At 47.8% G+C, this 21061-nt stretch overlaps 4 protein-coding genes across 7 annotated transcripts; 1 reads left to right on the top strand and 3 right to left on the bottom strand.

Annotated features, from left to right (window-relative positions):
- Window positions 1-11: 11 nt before the first annotated feature.
- On the bottom strand, window positions 12-4531 carry mettl21ca (methyltransferase 21C, AARS1 lysine a). 3 transcript variants are annotated; one of them, XM_084668433.1, is made up of 8 exons: window positions 4405-4531; window positions 4115-4298; window positions 3829-3974; window positions 3301-3418; window positions 1961-2875; window positions 1692-1870; window positions 1468-1585; window positions 12-1172 (listed from the first exon to the last, which is right to left on the bottom strand). In XM_084668433.1, the coding sequence occupies exons 1-8, from the start codon at window positions 4414-4416 to the stop codon at window positions 787-789; spliced, it is 2058 nt and encodes a 685-aa protein (XP_084524559.1). In that variant the 5' UTR covers window positions 4417-4531; the 3' UTR covers window positions 12-786. The 3 variants fall into 3 exon arrangements, with proteins under 3 accessions (XP_084524559.1, XP_084524560.1, XP_084524562.1); XM_084668434.1 differs by having other exon boundaries at window positions 1692-1849; XM_084668436.1 differs by lacking the exons at window positions 4115-4298; window positions 4405-4531 and having other exon boundaries at window positions 3301-3441; window positions 3829-3918.
- A 3019-nt stretch (window positions 4532-7550) lies between these two features.
- mettl21e (methyltransferase like 21e) lies at window positions 7551-10238 on the bottom strand. Its single transcript, XM_084668081.1, has 4 exons — window positions 10048-10238; window positions 9195-9352; window positions 8357-8474; window positions 7551-8215 (listed from the first exon to the last, which is right to left on the bottom strand). The coding sequence occupies exons 1-4, from the start codon at window positions 10103-10105 to the stop codon at window positions 7806-7808; spliced, it is 744 nt and encodes a 247-aa protein (XP_084524207.1). The 5' UTR covers window positions 10106-10238; the 3' UTR covers window positions 7551-7805.
- A 589-nt stretch (window positions 10239-10827) lies between these two features.
- Window positions 10828-17252, bottom strand: ercc5 (excision repair cross-complementation group 5). The gene is made up of 16 exons (XM_084667878.1): window positions 17117-17252; window positions 16740-16915; window positions 16539-16654; window positions 16275-16376; window positions 16079-16139; window positions 15798-15941; window positions 15518-15716; window positions 15158-15437; window positions 14404-15113; window positions 13995-14287; window positions 13540-13659; window positions 12636-12849; window positions 12175-12319; window positions 11879-12079; window positions 11707-11791; window positions 10828-11570 (listed from the first exon to the last, which is right to left on the bottom strand). Exons 1-16 carry the CDS (start codon window positions 17202-17204, stop codon window positions 11049-11051), a joined length of 3456 nt encoding a protein of 1151 aa, XP_084524004.1. The 5' UTR covers window positions 17205-17252; the 3' UTR covers window positions 10828-11048.
- A 163-nt stretch (window positions 17253-17415) lies between these two features.
- On the top strand, window positions 17416-21051 carry blzf1 (basic leucine zipper nuclear factor 1). Of its 2 annotated transcripts, none has more exons than XM_084667876.1 (7): window positions 17416-17544; window positions 17945-18046; window positions 18184-18638; window positions 18873-19072; window positions 19244-19372; window positions 19481-19697; window positions 19786-21051. In XM_084667876.1, exons 2-7 carry the CDS (start codon window positions 18022-18024, stop codon window positions 19966-19968), a joined length of 1209 nt encoding a protein of 402 aa, XP_084524002.1. In that variant the 5' UTR covers window positions 17416-17544; window positions 17945-18021; the 3' UTR covers window positions 19969-21051. The 2 variants fall into 2 exon arrangements, with proteins under 2 accessions (XP_084524002.1, XP_084524003.1); XM_084667877.1 differs by lacking the exon at window positions 17416-17544 and adding an exon at window positions 17589-17851.
- The last annotated feature ends 10 nt before the right edge of the window (window positions 21052-21061 follow it).

The following is a 21061-nucleotide window of genomic DNA, read 5'->3' as shown; positions in this document are numbered from 1 at the left end:
CAACCAAGACAACACGTACATCTCATTTAATATAATAAAAAAACCACATTTTCATCAGCCACAACATGTAAAAAAGCTGTAAACATCAAAGTATTGAATGTCGTATTCTTTTAAAATTCCGACGATGCTGTAAACCATGCTTACATCGAAAGTGACCAGATCTATGACTATTTGAGCAAAATATCAGAAAATTACTAAGTTAAGATGAGTGTTTAATATTTGTATCTACAGTATATCCAATTATTCTTATTTAGAGGCGTTCAAGTGCAGAAAGACAAGCCACAAATCCATCCCTATCCTTTTCCCTCTATTTGCCTAGATCTGAGAGGATTTCTTTAATGTGATCAACTGGTCAAAATGATTAAGAATCACATATTAAATCTCACTTTAGAGTTTATCACTATAAAAGTACCTTCTGTCAAAATTCCAATCTCATCAATAGATGAAAAGCATCACTGTGCTGCATTGTTCAGGCAGTTGAGGAAGTAGGCCATGCTCTATTTCTAAACTCTTGTTACTCTTGGTTCAACTCATTAGATGAAGTTAGATGTAGCCCATTATCAATTCCTAGTGGTCACCAAAGGGGTTCCACAAAGGTTTGTTTAATCTAGGGCCTCCTTTAAAAATGTAAACAGCCTCTGCTTAGTTGTTTTGTGAATTGTACTCGTGTATGGATAGCTGTACTGTATGATTCACTTTACTCATACCTGTACTGTAGAGCAGTGACTAAGTTGACATGAATCAACTGCATTCATTCCTTCATTTGACTTGGACTCAGAAGCATCCCTACTCTCTTGAAGTGGCAAGGAATAGCTTCACCCCTCCCAGATCAGCCAACTGAGTGGTGTGGAAGGTGTTTTTAAAGTCCTCAGCAAATTCCAGGTCTGAGGGCAAGCGCACCTTGTTGGCCCAGATCAGCTTGGTCCCTGGTCGGCAGAAATACTTCATGGTGGCCAGCAGCTCTTTCAGAAACTTGTGGTGGTACACCACATCTGCTGCTAGGACGTAGTCGTAGCGGTGGACAGATTTGGGGAAAGACACTTCGAGGTCATGACCCCAGAAGAGCTCTGCAGTCTGGGGGGGGTGTCTGCAGCGCCCCTCCGTGTTTCTGGTCAGGTTTAATCTCATGTTGCTCATGAGCTCAGAGATATCTGTGGCTGTTACAGAGGCACCTGGAGACAAATGTTATTGTGTAGGTTTCCTGAAACCATACAGTTTACCTATAGAGTACCATTGCTAGAATGCTAAGTAAACCATTTACCACATTTATGTTTCTACTGTGCCCCTATGAAGACCGTCCAACAGTCTCCAATACATTGGGAATAATGGGATGGTAATACAGCAAAACTCTTTCTTACCTTTTTGATAGCTCGTTGTTTGTTAAGGTTTAGTATGGCCCAGGGGGTAGATTTGACCCTTGAAGGGAGGGTCACTTGAAGGGAGCCTAAATGAGATTGGACAACTTACCCAGCAGACTGGCCACAATGGATACAAGCCCAGTCCCTGCCCCAAGCTCCAACACAGTCTTGTCCATCATATTGAATTCTTCAGAATTTGTCTCCAAGTAGTGGCAAAGGGCTAACGCCTGCATACGAAAAGTGATGTCACACTTCCATTCTCAATCTCTTCATCAAGCAGCTGTATTTGCATTAAATAATTAAAAAGGTTGGCAGTTGTGCAATAGCACTCACAGCAGGCCACATAACAGCTCCATAGAGCTCCACGTGGGCCTCAAAGATGCCAATTTCTTGTCCCACATAGGTGTACATGTCCTTGCCAAATTTCACGATGGGACATTGGGCCCAGGGTGGCACTTGGACACTGGTTTCCTTGGTGTCCACTGGAACCTCTGCCCAGGAATGGAACAGGCCTGTCCATTCAACATGTAAGGCCATGGTGACCACCGGTGGTGGTTTGTAAATATTTATTCTTGTTATTATTAGTTCTCATTAATACTCACCAATTATGTCTTCATCTGTTGCCAAAGTGCTGCACTGGGAATCCGTGGTCTCTCTTTCATCATCCTGATAACCTTCATCATCGTGATCCCAGGTCTGCTCCTCCCATGATTGGCCACTCCCCTCATCTTCCTCATCCTCATCCTCCTCCGCCAATATTTTCCACACTTCTTGTTTTTCTAGTGGTGGTTCTTCTTTATCCGCTTTTCTCTCGATTACGACATCATTCCCTCCACCAGAGACGTCATCTTCAGCAACATCCACCTTCCTGTCCTCAATCCCATCTTCTTCAAAGCATTGCTTTTCCTCGAATTTCCCTTCATGATCTTTCTCACCGTCCTCAACATGAGAAAGTTCAAGATGACATTTCTCCTTCGCTTCCCTTTCGTCCATGATCTTAACTTCCTGGTCTTTCCCTTCGTCACTCCCCACCACCTCCTCATCCTCGCAGACAGATGTTTCATCATCAGTGACCTCACCCTCTTGCTCTTCCGTCTCTCGTACTCCTCCTGGAAGGTGGGATTCACTTTCTTCTTCTTGAGCCGTTGCCATGAAGATCTTTATATTATCCACCTCAGCAACCAAGGTTGTGTGGAAGGCCTCTTTGAACTTCTCAGTAAACGTCAGGTCTGATGGAAGGCGCACCGTGTTGGCCCAGATCAGCTTGGTTCCTGGTTGACAGAAATGCTTCATGGTGACTAAAAGGTCATCGAAGGATTCTGGGTCGTACACCACATCCGATGCCATGATGTAGTGATAGCGGTAGATGGATTTGGGGTAGGTGCAGTCAAGGTCGTCACCCCATGTCAGTTCAGCCACCTGGGGTGTGTACCTGCAGCGCCCCCTGGTGTTTTTCATTAAATTGAATCTCAGATTACTCAGAATCTCGGGCAGATCTGTGGCTGTCACCCAGGAACCTGAGGAGACAGTTCATAAAGTTACATTCTCAACTCATTTACAGCCTCAATACTGATCCCAGCAAACACACATGGCTCTGAGTTAGCTTTGTTAGCAATGCCAGTAGAAGTGATGACATTAGCATTTGAAAAGAACAATCAACATTGAGTCGGCCAGTCCTACAAGTATTGCTAAGAATGCTAACACCTCAAATGCATCATAGGAACTGTACAGCGGATTTCAAACCCATTAGGATGAAGTCTAAAGGATTGGCAAAGGAAACCAAATGCTTTAAATCTTTAATTCAGTCCCCATTGATGAATTATGAAAATCTTCCAGAAATATGAATCAAGGATTCTGGTCTTCCACTGCTGGCACACGTAAACTATATCTGTATGCAGGGGGCCTGTAGCTCAGTTCAGGTTCCAGGTTGACTTCAACTTACCCAGGAGTGCAGCAACGATGGACACAAGGCCCGTACCTGCTCCAAGCTCCAGTACATATTTGTCCATCAGATTGATCTGTTCACGATTGGTCTTAAGATATTCACAGAGAGCCAATGCCTGCAACCGGGATTGTTGTTACTCTGATGATAGTAATGACATTCACCACTTTCCTCATTATAATCATCTTGGAAAAGGGGCACTTGAATAAAAAAATATTTGACACCATGCATGTGAAATCATGTATCATTATATGCAGGCTAGAAGATTGGTTGACCTCTTTCTGCAAGCCCCCAACTTGTAACCCCCCTAGCATGCAAATATGCTCATTCATCCCCATCACACTTAACATTAGAAACATAACAATGTTGTTAGTGATATTTTACAAACTACATGCTCAATGGATTTTCACTCCGAAACCCAGTTTAGCCAGGTGTTCTCTTCGATGAACTGCCCAGTGTGATGTCATCCTACATATGTACAGGAGAGAAAAGCTGAGGAATCAGGACAAGTCAAGTAGAGTAACTCACCCCTGGCCAGAGCATGCCACCATGATGTTGAGGTGACTCGTAAATTGCGATATCCAAACCAAGGAAGTGGTATATTTCTTTCTCTTTAAGGGAAAATATGTAAGGTTCCCAGCTCCTCTTATTCTGCCCAGTAGAGTCCTGACCATCTGGAGAAAACAGTTCAAAGAAAAGGTTGTAGCCCGTAGATGAATATAGTTGATTTATACCTCCCGGGAAGACTCCAACTCTAGTTCTGTGTTTTGGAAGGAAAATGACTCAGTGGTTTTCCATGTCTGATCCCCCTTACCTTCTGTAAGTTTCTCAGTCTCCACATCATTCTGCTCTTCATTTTCTACCTCCTCTTCCTCCACAACTTCTTCCTCATCCTCCTCTTTCTTCTCTTCCTTCATGACCATAACACGTCCTTCCTCCATCATATCAGCGGTGTCCCTCTCCTCTGGTACTGTTGTCCGCAAAACACCCGCAGACATCTGAAGGAAAAAAAGAAGGAATTCCATAAATATCACCAAAAGGTAAATCCAGATCCTAAACCTTCATCCTTCCAAACGCGACTTGTCTTTTTTTGGTTTGACATACCTCTTCGCTCATCACTTTTCAAAGTCGATATATCCCCAAATGGAGCCCTGTGGAGATTGGACCTACCAGTGCTTCTGTGTCCTTGAGGTGAGGTGAGCTTAAGGGAGAATGTGTCCTGGTCGTCTTGCTCCCAGGGTTATAGAGAATCAGCATCCAGCAAGACCCTCCCATCATCACACAGTCTGACTATATTTAGAGGAGTGTGGCAATGTGAAATCAACACACTAAATCACACACGCAGGCTTGCACACAAACTTCCTCAACCATGCAAACAAATAAACACACACAAACACACACACACACACACACACACACAAACACTTACCAAATGTATTAAACACTCTGTGAGGATGCCAGATTGATAAATGCATTGCCAAAATCATTTTGCCGACCATCTTTGTAAACACAAGACCCAGTGTTTTAGTGTTTAGTGTTTGTTTAAGGGGTTAAGTAACTATTTGGATAGATTCATAGGGGGATCTATAATTTTGTGTAGATATTAGTTAGTTATAAACAGTTATGTGTTCATGTTTTCCTTTTTGCTAAAGCACTGTATACCTATTAGCTTTAGTCTATGAATAGATAACGGCCCTCATATCACCCACGTACTTCAGCTGTAGGCCAGAGGACAGCTGTGATTCACGTGTGTCTGTAAAGTATTTGGGCAGCCTCTCAGTTATGCTTTATACCTGATATAGTTACCCCATAGGAAATAAATGAGAGAGTTTAGGTCAGAACAGCAACAATGTTTTTCGATTGTCTAATTGTAGCACGCAGTGTTTTAAACAGCCCATTTGTAGTGTGAGTTGGAGTAGTCCTCTTCAGTCTGTTCAGAAATGGGTTGGGAGGCTCTTCCTGACCAATCATGTTTTGAATAAAGAAATATTTTAGGCACAGTGTGATTTTACCCCTTTCTTATCTTTGCACACTGGTAGCTGGGGTGGGTGGATGAGTCAGGTTTTATCGACAGATGTTGATAAAACATACATTTTTGTCTTGTTTTGTCTATTTAAAACTGAATCACCTTGCTTGGCACCCACACACCCTTGCCCTCAGAGAGGCTGTGTCTCTCCTTCAGCGTCAGTGTTTCTGCTTCTCCAACTTGTAACAAGATGAGGCAGTTGGATCGGATCCCCAGAATCCGAGGAGCTCTCTCAACCATGATCCTGGTTCAAGTGACATCATGCACATCAACCCCACCCCTCTAAACACCTGATCCACACTCAAGATTCAATCCACCCCGTGTCTGACCCCGCTCTGCCATCCTGTCCTAATTATTCATTTCACATTTCATAATCCCACACAGACCCCCCTCCCCTGCTTCAGTATTGGTATGTCGTGGCCTACATAGCTGGGTAATAAAGGTTGAGAGAGGGGCATGGAGTCTTCATAGTAGCATCTGGGGTGTTGTCATGGTCCAACTCTGACAGCTTTAATGTTGTTGTGAGGTGGCCTTCTTATGACAAAGAACTCTGTGGTCACCGCACATCGTGCCAAGGCAAATCTTAAAAGTTTATTTTTCACAGTAATAATCAAGACAGCAGATATACTATTTTATTTATCTTTATATTCGTCTTCTCCATCTTCCTGTTTGGCCCCCCAAATCTTGGCGTCATCCCCCCACCGCCATCAGAGATACTGACTGTCTCCCCACCTTCAAGAAAAGGCTAAAGATGCACTTGTTCCGGGAGTACAGCGGTAATAAGAAAGATTTGTTGGATCCGGTGTTAATTTATTTCCTCCAGGAACACAATGACACTTACTGAGGGACTTGTTGCACTTGCTGGCTAGTTGTAACTGATTTAACGACTTGTACTACGACTTGTATATTTGAATTATATTATTGTTGCTTGCTTTCCTCCAGGTACACTGTAGCTCTTTCGAGGATCGTGTTGTTTAATTGTGATTTGTTTAACTACATGCTCTTCTGGTTCTACCAGAATGGTTTTACCTGGCAGGGACATTGCTTTTCACAATGTATGCTTCATGTTTTGGCTGCCCGCAATGTTTTTGGTCGTTGTTTATGATCATTGACCTATGCACTTTTTGTAAAGCTCTTTCTTGTAAATTGCTTGGGATAAAAGCATCTGCTAAATGAACACATGTAAATGTAGTCAACTCTGTTTCCAAACAAGGTTGCTTTCTTGCCTTGTGATGGTGTGTACAACCTTATGTAATGGACTAAGACTTTAGTATATCCTATGTCCCCGATCGTGTGGCTTACTCAAAATGATCACAGTCTGAAGCTTAAGACCAAAACCTTGGCTTGTGTTTTCATCCATCCCTCTCCCCTCCCTCTCTGCCATCACATAGCCTCCTGGTAGACTACATGACGAGCTGAATAAAATCAGGCAAATTTACAACCCGAAACTGAACCTGGGCTTCACGTAGATTTATAAGATGGTTTATTACTGTGGCTATCACTGTCACATTCATACCCTATCTGATGAGTAATGATATTAAATAAAGAAATTGGGTATGGCTGTCTCAAAATGGAATTTGAAGTAGTTTCAAAAAGTGTTCCTAGGAAGGGAATTATACATATGTACACAGATGTGTTTTATGTTGTTTACCAAAATAGTACAACCAACCAGCATCATATTATGGGAAACACACAACCATCTCCATGGATGTATATTTTTAGCATTGTAGGCAAATTGGGCTGTCATTACATTTGATAAGGTCAACCATGGTGGGCTGTGCCACAACGGTGACCTCAGTGGAGCTCAGTGGTGAGATGAAGTGGATCCCTGCCAAGAGGAAACCCTGAGGAATCCAATCTGTCGTCTGCAGACTGAAAATGATGTCTCTAGATTTATCCGGCGCATGAGGTTCAGTTAGACCAGAGATATCTTCTTGGCCTCACATTGTAAATTGTCATTTTTATTTCATGAACACTTAACGTTTCTACTAGACTAACAAGCTAAAAGAATAAACTAAGTTAGAATAAACTATGTTTCTTTAACATGAGTGTTATAAAAAAGTTTCATCAAAGAAACAATATCTGATATTGTACATCAATATATATATATTTTTAGTTGTATTATACAAAATGTTTGCAATAAAACTATTATGCTGTTGTCTGGAGAAAGGGTAAGAATATACAGTAAGTCAGTTTTTCAATATCATACAGTAGCTTCTATAGAAAAAAAAAATATAATCTTTATATAGGAAGCATAATATACAATACAATCAATAAAAAGTGACACACTGCATACAAATGTAAAAATAAGTCACAGCTTTGTAGGTATCTATACTATGTCATACTTTTGTCATATTATTCTTGTAAGCACATTTGGGATTTTTTGGTAATATGAACTGCACACACACACACACACACACACACACACACACACACACACACACACACACACACACACACACACACTTCCACCAGTGTCTCAGGCAGGCCCCCGAGGGTCCACCTTCCTCCAGGCTCGGTACAGCTTGATGCAGAGGCTGGGCAGGTTGTACACCTCCTCCACCTGGAAGCGGCTCTGGAAGAGCTCCACGAAGGTGTTCTCCTTGTCCAGCCGGAAGCGCATGGCCCAGAGGATCTGAGTGCCCTCCTGACACAGGTGCTCAAATGTCTGCAGGAGCTCCTCCAGATAGGGGTGAGCATACACCACATCAGCAGCCAGGATGTAGTCAAAGTGACTGCTGGCTTGGGGGAAGCGTTGCTCCAGCTCCTGGCCCCAGATGAGCTCTGTGACCTTGGGGGTGTGTCTGCAGCGCCCTCTGGTGTTACGGCTGACATTGTACTGCAAGTTCCCAAGGATATTTGGAAGGTCAGTGGAGGTTACTTTGGCACCTTGGTGGGTGGGAGAGAGGGAGAGGTTAGGCTGTGAGAAGTGAAATGAGGAAAAGTGGAGAGATGGTTTAAATAGAAGCTGCCACAGGACACAGTTCTGTTCTAGAACTCTATGCAGTGTTGGATTTTGCTCAGTCTCACCCAGCAGGCTGGTTACTATGGATACCAATCCGGTTCCGGCACCTAGTTCGATGACGTTCTTGTCAGTCAGGTTGTATTTGTCACGGTTCACATCCAGCAGATAGCACATGACTGAAGCCTAAACGACATAGAAGTATGTAGAGATAAGGAGGATGATATATGTTGTACCCGACCTCTCTCCTACTTAACCCCCTGCATGCAATACTATAGATGGGAGTGGTGGAAGAAATGTACATTACATTTAGCATTTAGCAGATGCTTTTATCTAAAGCGACTTCCAAGAGAGAGTTTTACAAAAGTGCATAGGTCACGTATCATAACAACAAGATTCCCAAACATTCCGGGTAGCCAAAACATGAAGCATACATTGTGAAAAAACAAATAAATGCCAAAGGCAAGAACCATAAGAGCATGTAGTTAAACAAGTTACAATTAAACAACATGAACCTGAAAAGTGCAAGAGTGTACCTGTAGAAAAGCAAGCAACAATAATATATTTCACAGCGGGTACAAGAATTTTAAGTCAGTTACAACTAACCAACAAGTCTCTCAATAAAGGTAATTGTGATCCTGGAGGAAACTAACATCATTCCTAAGTACCGTTACACTCCCAGAGATATGACAAAGCAGTTTAAAAGTTACAGCTAGCCTAATCTACCAACACACATCTAAGTCACTCCTTGAGTCCCCGTGCAATTGCCAAGGGGGCACATCTGCGCCTTGTTTAGGGATGATAGGGGCCCAGAAGAGAGACAGAGACAGACAGAGAGAGAGAGAGAGAGAGAGAGAGAGAGAGAGAGAGAGAGAGAGAGAGAGACAGACAGACTTAAAGACATACAGAGGGCCAGAGCACTGCGCCGTAGCAGCCGGTCGACTCGGTGATGCGGATCTCGGTGTCAGCGTAGCTGAAGCCCTCCCACATCTGCGTGGTGATGACAGGCGGACAGAAGCGGCGCTCCATGATGGCGTGCTGCAGCTCTGCGTCCACGGCAACGTCTGCCAAGGCAACCGGCAGCACACACAAGGGTTAATGACAGCGGGGACACCAAGGGTTGTCCTGTTTTAAACATGAGGGAGGGGCTGAGGAGCAGGGCTGTAGGAATCCCTAGGTCTCGTTTTACAGACCTTGACATTGGCCTTGGGGCTTTTCAGACCATAACAGCGAGTGGTAATTGATCCCAACATAACCTTACATTTCCCATTTTTCAACAAAGCTCGCCTATCCTTTTACCTCTCTACACGAAACCTCCATTAGTAACTCTAGAGCCAGAACGACAGTATGTCTAAGAATGTCCTCGTCTGTGTAATGCTAACCCTCTGCCTGCACCGGTCCAGCACATTGGCTTCACTGATACAGGTTTTTGTGGGCTGTGTGATGAACAACTGTAGAGCTATGCAACAGGAAGAAGGGCCGACAAGAAACGGTCCATAAACTCACTTTATAGTCTCACTGTGTGTGTGTGTGTGTTTAAAGGACCTAACCACACGCATAAACAAGTCTGTCACCAGCTGGATCACCCCTCACCAGCCCGACACAAGGCAAACATACCCTCTTAGTCATTTCAGACTTGGATATTAAATACGACACATTCAAATCTGGATTCCTCACAATGCTTGCGTACTTCAGCATAACAGGAAGACTTTCATGCTCACTGATGTCTGCTCCCACGGTCAGTGTGTGTGGTGTTCACCTTCAGCTGGTGTTTTGGTGGGAGTGTGTCCTGTAGACTGTGCCGGGTGGGTCTCCATGTCTGGTTGGATGTGGAGCTCGGAGGGGTTGGCTATCCTCAGGGGTGCTTCTCAGGGTCTGGGCCACGGTGTGCCGGGAGCAGGTGTTTGTCCTACTGGTGGTTTGGTCTTCAGGACACCCCAGGCTCTGGGCTCATTGAAACTGTTGTGCCCACTGATGCCCCCCCCCCTTTCTCTGCTCCTCTATCTCTCTCTCCTTCCTGCCCCCACTATCTCTTACCATCTCTTTCTATCCCTCTTACATTTTCTCTGTGTCCCTACCCCTCTCTCTCTGCACCCCCCCCCCCTGCCCCACCACCACCACCACCTCCAACACACGTCTACTTATAGATAACAGCAGCTGCACTGACTGAAACAGGTCAAGAAGACAGAGAGAGAGGGGAAAACAGGAGGAAAAAGAGAGGGAAGGAGATCGGAGAGAGAGCGTCTGTTGAAGAGGCCTGACAGAGGCTTGAGAGGGTGAAACAGGGAATGAGAAATGGTGAGGCGAGATAAAAGCACCAGCACGGATTCAGAGGGCAGTGTGACGACTGTGGAGCAGTTGTTGACAGAGACAGGCCTTTCAAAGGATTGAAATACAGTCCCGCTGAATGTGAGGCAGCCCTGACCTGCCAGTCAGACTGTTAACCAATCAACAAGGCAGGACTAACCTAGGAAAAACCTGGTCCTGTGCTGAGACCTGTAGAAGATCCTGTAATTGATCCATCAACTGGGGACTTTGCATGTGGACTGTGCTTCAACTATATTGGGCTTACATGCTACCTCCAAGCAGCAGTGTATGCCAATAGACTAAGACACAGTAGGTAGTATGACAAAGACACGTTCATTTATTCCTCCAGAATTTACATTGTCATTCAAAATGTTTACCATTCCCAGGATACTTCGTATTTTTTTGCGTACTAAAGTTCCATTCTTGCCCCCTCTGACAGAGTCAGTTCAAAGTTCATTGAGTCTTTGTGCCCCTGCCTCTGACCCGCCCTCTACCCCCCTTACCTCCCCTCCCCCGGCCTCGCGGATTTCCCTCAAACACGGAGCGGGCAGTTACCATGGTGACCCTGCTGTCACCTTCACAGTCTTCCCCTGAACTACTGCTCTGACTCTGTGGGTGGGGCTTAGGCTGGGACATGCCCTTATTAGGCCGGGGGGAGGGATTCCCCTCCTGGCTGGCCCCTCCCACATCCTTCATCAGCCCAAAAGCAGGCTCTGCAAGCTTGGAGCCCAGAAAACCTCCTCCAGAGCCCCCTGCGGCCTTCTTCCCCTCCTCCTCCCCTCCTCCTCTCTGCTGTTTCCGCCCCTTCCCTTTCTTGGACTTGGTGTCCTCTGGTTCACTGTCCCCCTCCCCCTCCCCCTCCGCCCCTCCGTCCTTCCTCTTTAGACAGGTGACGGCGCGCCGGAGCCTCTGGCTGCGGATGGCCTGCCTCTCCTGCTGCTCCAAGCGGAAGAACGAGTCGATGCGCGACTGAGTCTGCAGGGGGGGGGGGGGGGAGAGAGAGAGAGATGTTGATCCGGGCTTTTATTGCAAAAAAGGATTGTCGGGAGAGTGGAATCTGGTTCGAAAGAGGTTGAGTCAATCTCCCCTTCAGTTTGAAGTGCTCTCTCACCTGCTGGGTCTTGAGCTGCTTGAGAACAGGCCGGAGAACCTCCTCGGTCTTCCTGCTGTTCCAACCAAACCGACTCAGGCAGAACGTTCCAACGGTCAAGGAAAGAAACCACACACACACGAAACAAACACAGGCACACACAGAGATACACACACGCACACACAAAGGATATTCCTTGATGGGGTCGAGGTGTGGGAGCCCCCAGGAGAAGGAGCCGTCTGACTGGTCGACGGGGGGCTGGAGGTAGGCGTGGGCCACGGCTGGGTTGGGGAAGCCTGGCTGCAGCTTCAGCCCTCTCAGCTTCCTCTTCACCTTGGTGTCCCGGGGGTCCGACACCAGGCGCTTCTCCTGCTGGGCCTGGGACCACCACTCACTGGGAAGACACCCCCCACACACACATACAGTCTCTTTTAGCTTGAACACTGGGGATAAAGACACATCGGAATACATAGGCTCACACGACCTCACCTGAACTGCAGGAGGGGCTCAATGCCTGGTCCGGGGAACTCGTTGAGGATCTCCATCCCAGAGACGTAGCCCACCCCTGGGACCCCCTCCGTATAGTCACTCCCCAGCAGGTAGGCCAGGTTTATCAGCTTGGTCCTGTCCAGGCCTGCAGCACCCCCCAACACAGAGAGGGGACAGTGAGACAGAGCGAGAGTGAGAGGGTGTTGGGGATTACTGGATGGCTTGACCGGTGATGGAATGGGAGTATTAAGGATGGTATGGTCGTTGTGGGTTTGGCCTAGTCTGGTTGTTAGGAAGTGGCCCATCATCACTGCCGCCCCCCCCCCCCCCCCCATCCCCGCACCTGCTCCAGTGCTGACACATCACACCTATCAGGGACTGGCTTCATCAACATCATCGCTTATCCTGCCCTTGATGTATTGCTCGGGGCTGATTAAAACACACACACACACACAACTAACCCAGTTGGTTCTGCAGGTCCACATACTGGTAATGCTCCACGTATTTGTTCTGGCTGAAGAAGTTCTTGTAGACGTGGCGTCCTCCGAAGAGCCACACGTCGCTGTCGTCCGTGATGGTGCCGTGGGTCTGGTCGGCCCGGTCCAGCGACGCACACTGGGCCTCCGCCTCCATGGGCGCCACCAGGAAGGGCACGCCAAACAGCCGCAGCAGCTCCTGAAAGGAGGGGGGAACCACACACACAAACACACACAAACACACACCTTTAACAATCATCTTACTTTCCAATTGCAGGGAAGACAGCAATGGGTCACCTTTACGGAATTACTGCTCAAGGGAAACAGTGTGTGTGGGGGTGTGTGAGTGTGTCTAAGGTAGGGCAGGGTGGAATCTCCGTCTGGGTGGAGAGAGCTGGCAGCTCCCTGGAGTGGTAAGCAAAGACACTTTTAGGGGATTAGATGCATTGTCAGTGTGACACCTGACTCCAGTCATCATGACCCCACTTTCAGCAGCTTATTATCCACACACAGGAGCCGTAGAGGGATCTGGCTAAATATGGAACGCTATTTGATGTGTTGTTTTGATGAGAGGGACTGCCAGAGACGGGGAGAGAGACAGTAAATTAGAGTGAGAGAGAGAGAGAAAGTGAGAGACGCTTGTGTGGCATGGTCATACACTGTTTTCTGCCCAACAGGGTGTCATGGCGTTGGGCTGTGTGGGGTTTGGAGAGGGCAGAAGCTGGTTGGGTGTGTTCCAGAGACCGCCCCTGCCTCCTCCACACACACACACACACACATTCCCCCACAGCCTATGAGGCACTTGCTCCGGAACATGAAACATGACGTCGCCATTTGACATCATCTCTACATAATATATAACTTTGTCCATGTGTGTGCGTGTACAGACCTGGCTCTCCAGACACATCTGTCCAGTGACGGTGGCAGCGAACCTCTCCTGCTGCTGTTTCTGCTCCGTCAGGCTGCTCTGCTGGGCCTGCAGGGTGCTCTCCAGCGCCGCCAGCTCTCCCTGCAGGACAGCACATGTACTGCATCCAATCATCTCAAACGTGGCCATTGAACATTCTCAACAAAAGGGTTCATAAACAAAAGCCACTCTGTTGCCGCTGCTTGTTAGTACTGCACACTGCAAACGCGTTTAAAAAATAAAATAAAAAATTAACGGCTGCACATGAGAAAACAGAAGAGTAAAGGAGTTTCCGGTCTGGTTTACTTCCTTCCTGTGCAGGTGTTCCTCGCTGCAGCATAGCGATCCACATTCATGAGGTACAGAAAAAGAATCTTGACAGAGATGGCTGAATGCCCCATGAGGAGAGGTCTGTCTATCTAGACCTATGAGCTCACCACATCGATGTGTTCCCACTCATTGGGTGCCAGGCTGGGGGCGGGGCTGGACTTGTTAGAAGGCTGAGAGTCTTGATGTGCATCTTGGCTGTCTTCCTTCTCATCCCCCTCTCCCAGGGCAGCACCTTCACTGCTTAGTCCCTCGGTCCCACCTTCCTCCTCCTCCTCCTCCTCGGTTTTGATCATGTCTTCATGGTCCTCTGCAGAGGGAGCTCCACCCCCCATCTCTGTAAGCGAATCACCCGTCTCCTCTTCCTTGGGCTCCTCCCCCCCAGGAATCTCAATGAAGCCGTCTGAAACACAGGAGGAACTGGTATCACGACAACAATTGGTATCCGTTCGAAAACGCTTTAGGACCACATTGATACCCAGTCCTAACATTCAGGGAAAAGCAACTTGCAACCTTTACCTTCTGAGTCGCTGTCTTCACTGTCCATTGTCTCTGTAATCTCGTCATTCCTCGCCTGCCTCTCCCCACTCTGTTCATTCCTCTCCTCCTTTGGAGAGAGTCGGGTGAGTGTTATCGGGCTGGTTGTTGCCTCCTTAGCTCCATTCAGAGAGGACCCAGGCGGTGGAGGTGACACTGTGCAAGAGAGGGATCTTGGTTCTGTAACAACCCCTCCTTTAGGACCAGTCCTCTCCTTCTGGCCCCCTGCCTCCCCTGGCCTCTCCCTGTCATCCCCTCCAGCAGAAGTCAGACAGTCCATCTCTCCGTCTGTCTCCTTCGGTTTGTCTCTCTCCATCCCTCCGTCCCTAGTTCTCTCTTTGCTCGCACGTCCTTCCGAATGCTCCAGTGCTGTGGAGAGGAACGCTCTGTTCCTCTGGCTCAAGGCCTCCTCCAGCTCTTCCTCTGAGCTGCTCAGCACCACACTGTCCATCGGAAGAATCAGGTCTGATTGGTGTTTCCCGAACTCAAGCCTGTCCTCATTGGTTAAGGCCTTGATGAGGGGTTGGCCCTCGCCCTCTGACTCCTCCTCTGAACTGCTGCTAATGACTAATCTATGCGCGGGACGCTGGGCGGGGGAGCTGCCAGTCGGGGGCTTTGACGGGGGCAGGTCATCTTCCTCTCCCAGGGCTTGTCGGATGGCGAGGAGGGTACGTGGAGACACCTCCCCCCCGCTCGCCCCTGGACACCCTCCACCACACCCTCCCCCCTCCCCCACTCCTCGTCGTCCTCCTCGTCAAAGCTGTCGACCATGGCAGCCTCGATGGCCTGCAGTGTGCGGGGGGAGGGGGGCGCTGCCTCGCTCTGAGGGGACGGGGAGAGTCTGGGGGCCTTCGGGGAAGGACCTGACACCTCATCGGGCCCCTCTTCTGGGATGGGGCGCCACAGGGGCTCCGGCCTCCCCCCTCCCCCCTGCCTCTTCCTCCCTGAGAGGGGCCCGCCAGCCCAGGGCAGGGCGGCGGGCTGGCTCTCTGGTACCTTCTCTTTCTTCTTAGAGCCTGGGAAGCACACACACACACACGATGAGGAACAAGGTCTCCAGACTGTTTCAAATGGCTAGACGCAGAGAGACGTGCACCTTTGATGAGGATGTAGTGGGCCGAGTCTTCAGAGACGAGGCGTCGTGACTCCACGCTGTGCTCCTCCTCGTTGTAGAGATGCTCCACCCCTCCGGCGCTGCGCTGGCTCATCTCTCGCTCCACCCCCTCCAGTTTCTGGTTCAGCTTGTTCCTCTGGAGCAGTCCAGCCAGCTGGTACTGGGAGAACTCCCCTGAACACTGGCAAGAGCAGGGAGATATACTTGTCGATACTTGGAGTATGTGAAAGTGTGTGTGTGCGTGGATGTGTGTGCGTGTTACCTCTGGAGGCTTGTAGTACATAGTCCTGCGTCTCTTGCTGAACTCTTTCATGTCTTTAAGGATCTCGTGTTTCACTTCCGGAGGTAAGCTGGCGAACTCCTCTGAGTTGATATCCACAGAGTTAGGGTTTTCATTCAACTCCTCCTGAAAAGAAATCGATTCACAGCAACCAACCAAGCACAATGAGAAACAATCACAACAAATCATCTTACACAACGGCTGAGGTTTGGAATTTGCATTTTTCGAGTTCAAATCAAAGCCAAGTATATGAAGCATTTCACCTGGTACATGTGATGGCTGTTTGCCATGTCTTCCCACTCCTTCTCCTCCTCCTCCTCTGAACTGAAGAGATACAGGGGCCGGGGGCAAGGCCAGTGAGGCCATATGGATCCATTCAGGATTGCCAGTTCAAATCATTCATGGTGGATTAAATACCAGTCCATTGTTGAGGCCAATTCAGATAGCCCTCTGTCTCACCTGTTCTTCTCCCTTTCCTCCTGTGGTGCAAGGGCTGGTAGAACGTACATGTCATCCACCTCATCTCTCCTCACACCGGAGATGCTGGGCAGAGGCTCAGTACTGGAGGAGAGAAGCTCAGATATCACTGCTGAGGAAAACTGCTTCACTGAATATTATGGTCTATCGGGGAACAAAGAGACACTAACTGTCTTTTTTCTTCTTCTTCAGATCATTGTTTCACCACAGCTTTTGGACTGAACTTCTCCCTCCTCGGTGACTCACCTGCATTCTCCCCGTGCGGCCTTAATGGCTTGTCTTTTAAGGAAGGTCTTGAGGAGCTTCTCGTTGGTTTGTTTGGACTCACGGTTCAACTCCTCTTTCCTCTGTCTCCTTAGGTTCTGAAAATAGATGGAAATATAGTCACAATACATCTCTTTCATTCACACAAACATGCAAGCAGACACAGACACACACACACTTTACCAATGTCTGTTTCTTCAGCAGAGGAGCATCACCATCGAACACAAAGACAGGCTTGATGCGGAAGTAGAGTAGCTTGCAGAGGCGGTGGAAGAGAGTGAGCAGGTGGGCGTTCTGGACACTGTTACCCTCCCGGTCTCTCACTCCCTTCACTGCCTGGTTCAACCAGATACTGATGTCTGAGGTTCTGATTAAGGTTCTGCCATATTAGTACTCTCACTCACACACACACACACACACACACACACACACACACACACACACACACACACACACACACACACACACACACACACACACACACACACACACACACACACACACACACACACACACACACACACACACACACACACACACACACTGCAATATAAGGATACCAACAGCAAGAATCTTTCCTTCAAGCGTCTCCGGGTTGATGGTCTTCCCCGTGCTCTCGAGCAACTTCCACAGCCCGTGCACTCCCATTGTAAAAGGGACTATAGTAATTTAAAGCAATTCACTTGGAAAGCGTTCTTGTACGATTATTGAATCTCACACTCACCCGTAATTGTTATGAATCCAAAACAATTACTTTATTTATAACTGGTGAATAGGAGCGATGAAACGCACGTACCTTTTCAATTTCCATCTGGTGTGCCCATATTTTCAGTCCTACCGCTCCTTCAACCACAGCATAGGTTCCTATCTTCCCACCCTGGCGAGAACTACCCAACTTCCCAATAGCCAGACAAGCTATCACAGCCCAGTTCGGCCAACAGTATCCGGTTAGGAATCAAGATGGCGTCAAGCAGTTGAGAGAGATTTGGTAGGCTAAAATAATATTTTCTTTCTCTACATAACTGCTCGTTATTTTGCTACATTTTCCATATACAATATCAACCAGTACTGTCGCGGGATTTAACTTAGTTTTGCTCTGTGTTATCTCTAGTTCGACCAACCTACCAGCTAAAGTTGGCCAACTAGCTAGCCAACACAGCTAACGTTTGTTTGTTGTTACTCTGTCCTTATCTTGATAGATTAAGAAGGTGTTCGCGTTATGTTGTAAAATGCTGTAAAAGGATGTTGTATGAAATGCCTGGTGTATGTAGATTACTTTTGGACGTAGATCAAAGGTAACTTAAGCACAATTTTAAATTAAATAGATAACCTGTTTTAGATAACGACCCTTCACATGACCAACGTAGAATTGTTCCTTACCACCATAGGTAATACTCAGGCAGATATCCCGAGGCACGGACACTCTCCTGTAATTAGCTATACTGTGAAAACACTTGCGTCCACCATGTCAACAGCAGTAGCTGTGCAGGGTAAGTAACTTGCTTTACCTATTTTTCCAAGACCTTGATTACAGTCCGTGTTAATCCTTTCAGGCTACTCAGCCCTGATTCACCCCATCAGCTAGTAAATTTTAAGGCGGTAACATTCCAAATGTCTTCTGCTCTAGGTTCTACCCGGGTGCCAGTTAGAGGCCCTGGCGATGGGATGGAAACGTACAAGCCACTGGTTGCCTTGGAGATTGCCACGAATACGCCTCTGGCAGGGATTCCGTTGCTGAAGGTGGCTAGCCCCAAGCACACCAGCAGACCTACACCAGCTGTGCCCTCAACTTCCCCCCAGCACCCCGGAGTGCTCCACCTGGGCAAGGTGAGCCGCGAGGCCTGCATGGAGGTGGACGTGGTGCGGATCGTGGTCCCCCGCGCGGCCATCAGCCGGAGCGGCTTTGTCTTGCCGATGGAGGGGAAGGGGGAAGCCGGGCAGCAGATGGAGAATCGCCTGTCTCCCTCTCCCTCTCCTCCTCTGGAGGACTTGAGGGGGTCTCTGGAGAAGCTACAGAATTCGGAGCGCAGGCTGCTGCAGGACAAAGAGGGCCTGTCAAACCAGATCCGTGTTCAGACTGAGGTAGGGAGCGTGCGCTAGTAACAGGACAGCTGGATTCTCCTAAGTGATATAAAGTGCTGCTAGTAAACGACGTCTTGTGGCGCGCTATCCAAAAATGATGCAATGCATTCCATTCCAATGTAAGGGTCAAGGCCAAAATAACCCCTTTAGCATAGCACTATTAGCATAATCCAATTCTTAATCACCAAAAGGCCTGTGGCGGGGGCTAACACGCGCCACTGTGCCATGATGCAGGTGAACCGTGAGCTGAAGAAGCTGCTGGTGGCGTCGGTGGGGGGGGACCTGCAGTACCACTTTGAGCGCCTGGCCCGCGAGAAGAGCCAGCTGCTGCTGGAGAACGAGGCGCTGGGCAGGAACCTGGCTCACACGGCCGAGCAGCTGGAGCGGATGAGCATCCAGTGTGACGTCTGGAGGAGCAAGTTCCTCGCTAGCAGGTGTGTGTGTGTGTGGACGAGGGTTGAGTGCTTCCGTCCATATGATTCCGGTCTATGAATGACTCGGGATAACTCACCAGCGCGTGTAGGTTGTCGTCATCAGCTTATAACGCTGTTAAATGTCATGGATGTGAAGTGTTTCCTGAATGTGCCGTGTACCTTGGTTACCAGGGTGATGGCGGACGAGCTGACCAATGCCAGAGCAGTGCTCCAACGCCAGACCAGGGATGCTCAGAGTGCTATCCAGGATCTGCTGAGTGAGAGAGAGGACTTCTCCACAGACATGATGCTCACACACAGGTAAGAGGCAAACCGATGTACACGGTCCAAGCATTCTCCTCTGAAGAGACACACACACTGATGACGTGTCGATCCCCATGTGATGGTGTTTTTTGTTCTGATTGACAGGTCACTGGAGCAGCTCCTGGTGTCTCTCCAGTGGGGCAGGCAGCAGACCTATTACCCCAGCGCCCAGCCCCTCAGCACTGGAGAGCTGGCTGTAGCCAATCACAAACTGGCTGACGCCATCAACTCGCACCTGCTGGGAAATGTAGGCAGCTGTGGGGTGAAGGGAAGCCCAGCCTCGGAGCTCTGCAACACTCCTGCTGAGAAGATGGCCGAAAAGGTCAGGAGGAGTGCTGTCCTCACTCTGCTTTTTGCTCTAACTTTGCTACCTGCTAAAGGCTATTCTTGTTTCTCTGTGTCCGTCCCAGGTGCTGAAGATTTTAGACCCCATCTCGTGCCCTGTCGAGGTTGACCCGCCTCTCGATGACTCCTCCCCATCTGCTTTTCTGACCAATAAGAAGAGCATTGGACGATTCCACCCATACACTCGTTATGAGAACATTACTTTCAACTGCTGCGATCGCTGCAGTGGAGACATCCTGGTGCTCTAGGGTCAGAGGTCGGGGGGGGTCAGAGCCACATGACCTCAGTGTCTGGATTAGACTAGTTCGAGGTCGAGGACTCGAGGTCAAGAAGCCAAAATCAGAGAGGGGGGGGGGGGGGGGGAGTATTCCAGTCCAATACGAAAGTGTGAGAGACCATTTACACCAGCATGGGACTGATATTTCCCCATGAAGTTGATGTCTTTAACATTACAACGATTGTGCATTGGGAGAGTACAATTACCTGTGTTTGACCACTTTGTAGACCAACGTACCAAGTGGAGCACTGTGTTCAAGCTGTGTTACCTTATTCATAGCTTTTTGTTTCTCTCCATAATTAAGACAGATTTTAGGTTTGTGGGGACATTGCCCCATCTTTTAGGTAGCAAGTGATGTCACAACAACCTCACATGCATTGGTAGAGTGCAGTTATCCATATTGAGAATACACTGCCTCGAACACTGACTTGAATTAATTTAGGCTAGGAAATGTTTTAAGATTAGTGCTTGTATGCAAAGACTTCAGGACATTTCTTAGCTGTATGAATATCATGCTACTATTCAGCTATACACAAGTGTTATATTTATGGAATTGCTTCAAGTATTAGCAATGATAATACATGGGGTACACAGGATGTTTCAGCGAACGTCAAGTTCTTTGTTTCTTATTTGAGAGATTTCTTCTGTTTTTGAGAGTGAGAATCTGGCAATGTAAACGTGCCAGTATTGGTGTGGAGTTAACTTTACGCACAATACCAATGGTATTGTCTTTGTAAATTTCCTGCTCTTTTTGATTATTTGTGGTGCACATTGATCAAGATGTTTTTGCGTGCGAGCTGAATGAGTTAGTGTGTTTCTGCCATTGAGATTGTCATTGATCAGACATGACTTTATATTGTATCAGGTTTCGTGTGAGGAGCTTGGTGGTTCACCTTGTCTTTGAAACATTTGTATTAAATGTAAGTGCAGTAGTAAGAGCAAATAAACAACCAGAAATGAGAGTGCAATGGTTGACATTTACTTGTAACTCCTTGTAAAACTTTTCTGAATTCCATCATGTCACAGACCAAAATAAAGTTATAGTTTGTTTAGATCTCTTTCCT

This window comes from Hypomesus nipponensis, chromosome 12 (genome assembly GCF_054491055.1).
Source record: "Hypomesus nipponensis isolate SF chromosome 12, ASM5449105v1, whole genome shotgun sequence".
Taxonomy (NCBI): domain Eukaryota; kingdom Metazoa; phylum Chordata; class Actinopteri; order Osmeriformes; family Osmeridae; genus Hypomesus; species Hypomesus nipponensis.
Note: the sequence above shows the minus strand (reverse complement) of the source record. Positions and strands in the feature narration are given on the sequence as shown.

Bases quoted from the DNA above. Each gene is read 5' to 3' on its own strand.
- mettl21ca (XM_084668433.1), bottom strand. The intron at 3,419-3,828 runs GTGAGTTACTCT...TCCCGGTTGCAG, and splicing joins GTGGCATGCTCTGGCCAGGG to GCATTGGCTCTCTGTGAATA. The intron at 1,871-1,960 runs GTGAGTATTAAT...TTGAATGGACAG, and splicing joins AACAGATGAAGACATAATTG to GCCTGTTCCATTCCTGGGCA.
- mettl21e (XM_084668081.1), bottom strand. From the start codon at position 10,105: ATGGAGACCCACCCGGCACAGTCTACAGGACACACTCCCACCAAAACA. The intron at 8,475-9,194 runs GTATGTCTTTAA...TATGTCGTTTAG, and splicing joins GCGCAGTGCTCTGGCCCTCT to GCTTCAGTCATGTGCTATCT. The intron at 8,216-8,356 runs GTGAGACTGAGC...CCACCCACCAAG, and splicing joins CATAGTAACCAGCCTGCTGG to GTGCCAAAGTAACCTCCACT.
- ercc5 (XM_084667878.1), bottom strand. From the start codon at position 17,204: ATGGGAGTGCACGGGCTGTGGAAGTTGCTCGAGAGCACGGGGAAGACC. The intron at 15,717-15,797 runs GTAACACGCACA...TGCTCTTGCCAG, and splicing joins TGTACTACAAGCCTCCAGAG to TGTTCAGGGGAGTTCTCCCA. The intron at 14,288-14,403 runs GTAAAGGTTGCA...CCTGTGTTTCAG, and splicing joins TGAAGACAGCGACTCAGAAG to ACGGCTTCATTGAGATTCCT.
- blzf1 (XM_084667876.1), top strand. From the start codon at position 18,022: ATGTCAACAGCAGTAGCTGTGCAGG. The intron at 18,639-18,872 runs GTAGGGAGCGTG...GCCATGATGCAG, and splicing joins AGATCCGTGTTCAGACTGAG to GTGAACCGTGAGCTGAAGAA. The intron at 19,698-19,785 runs GTCAGGAGGAGT...TGTCCGTCCCAG, and splicing joins CTGAGAAGATGGCCGAAAAG to GTGCTGAAGATTTTAGACCC.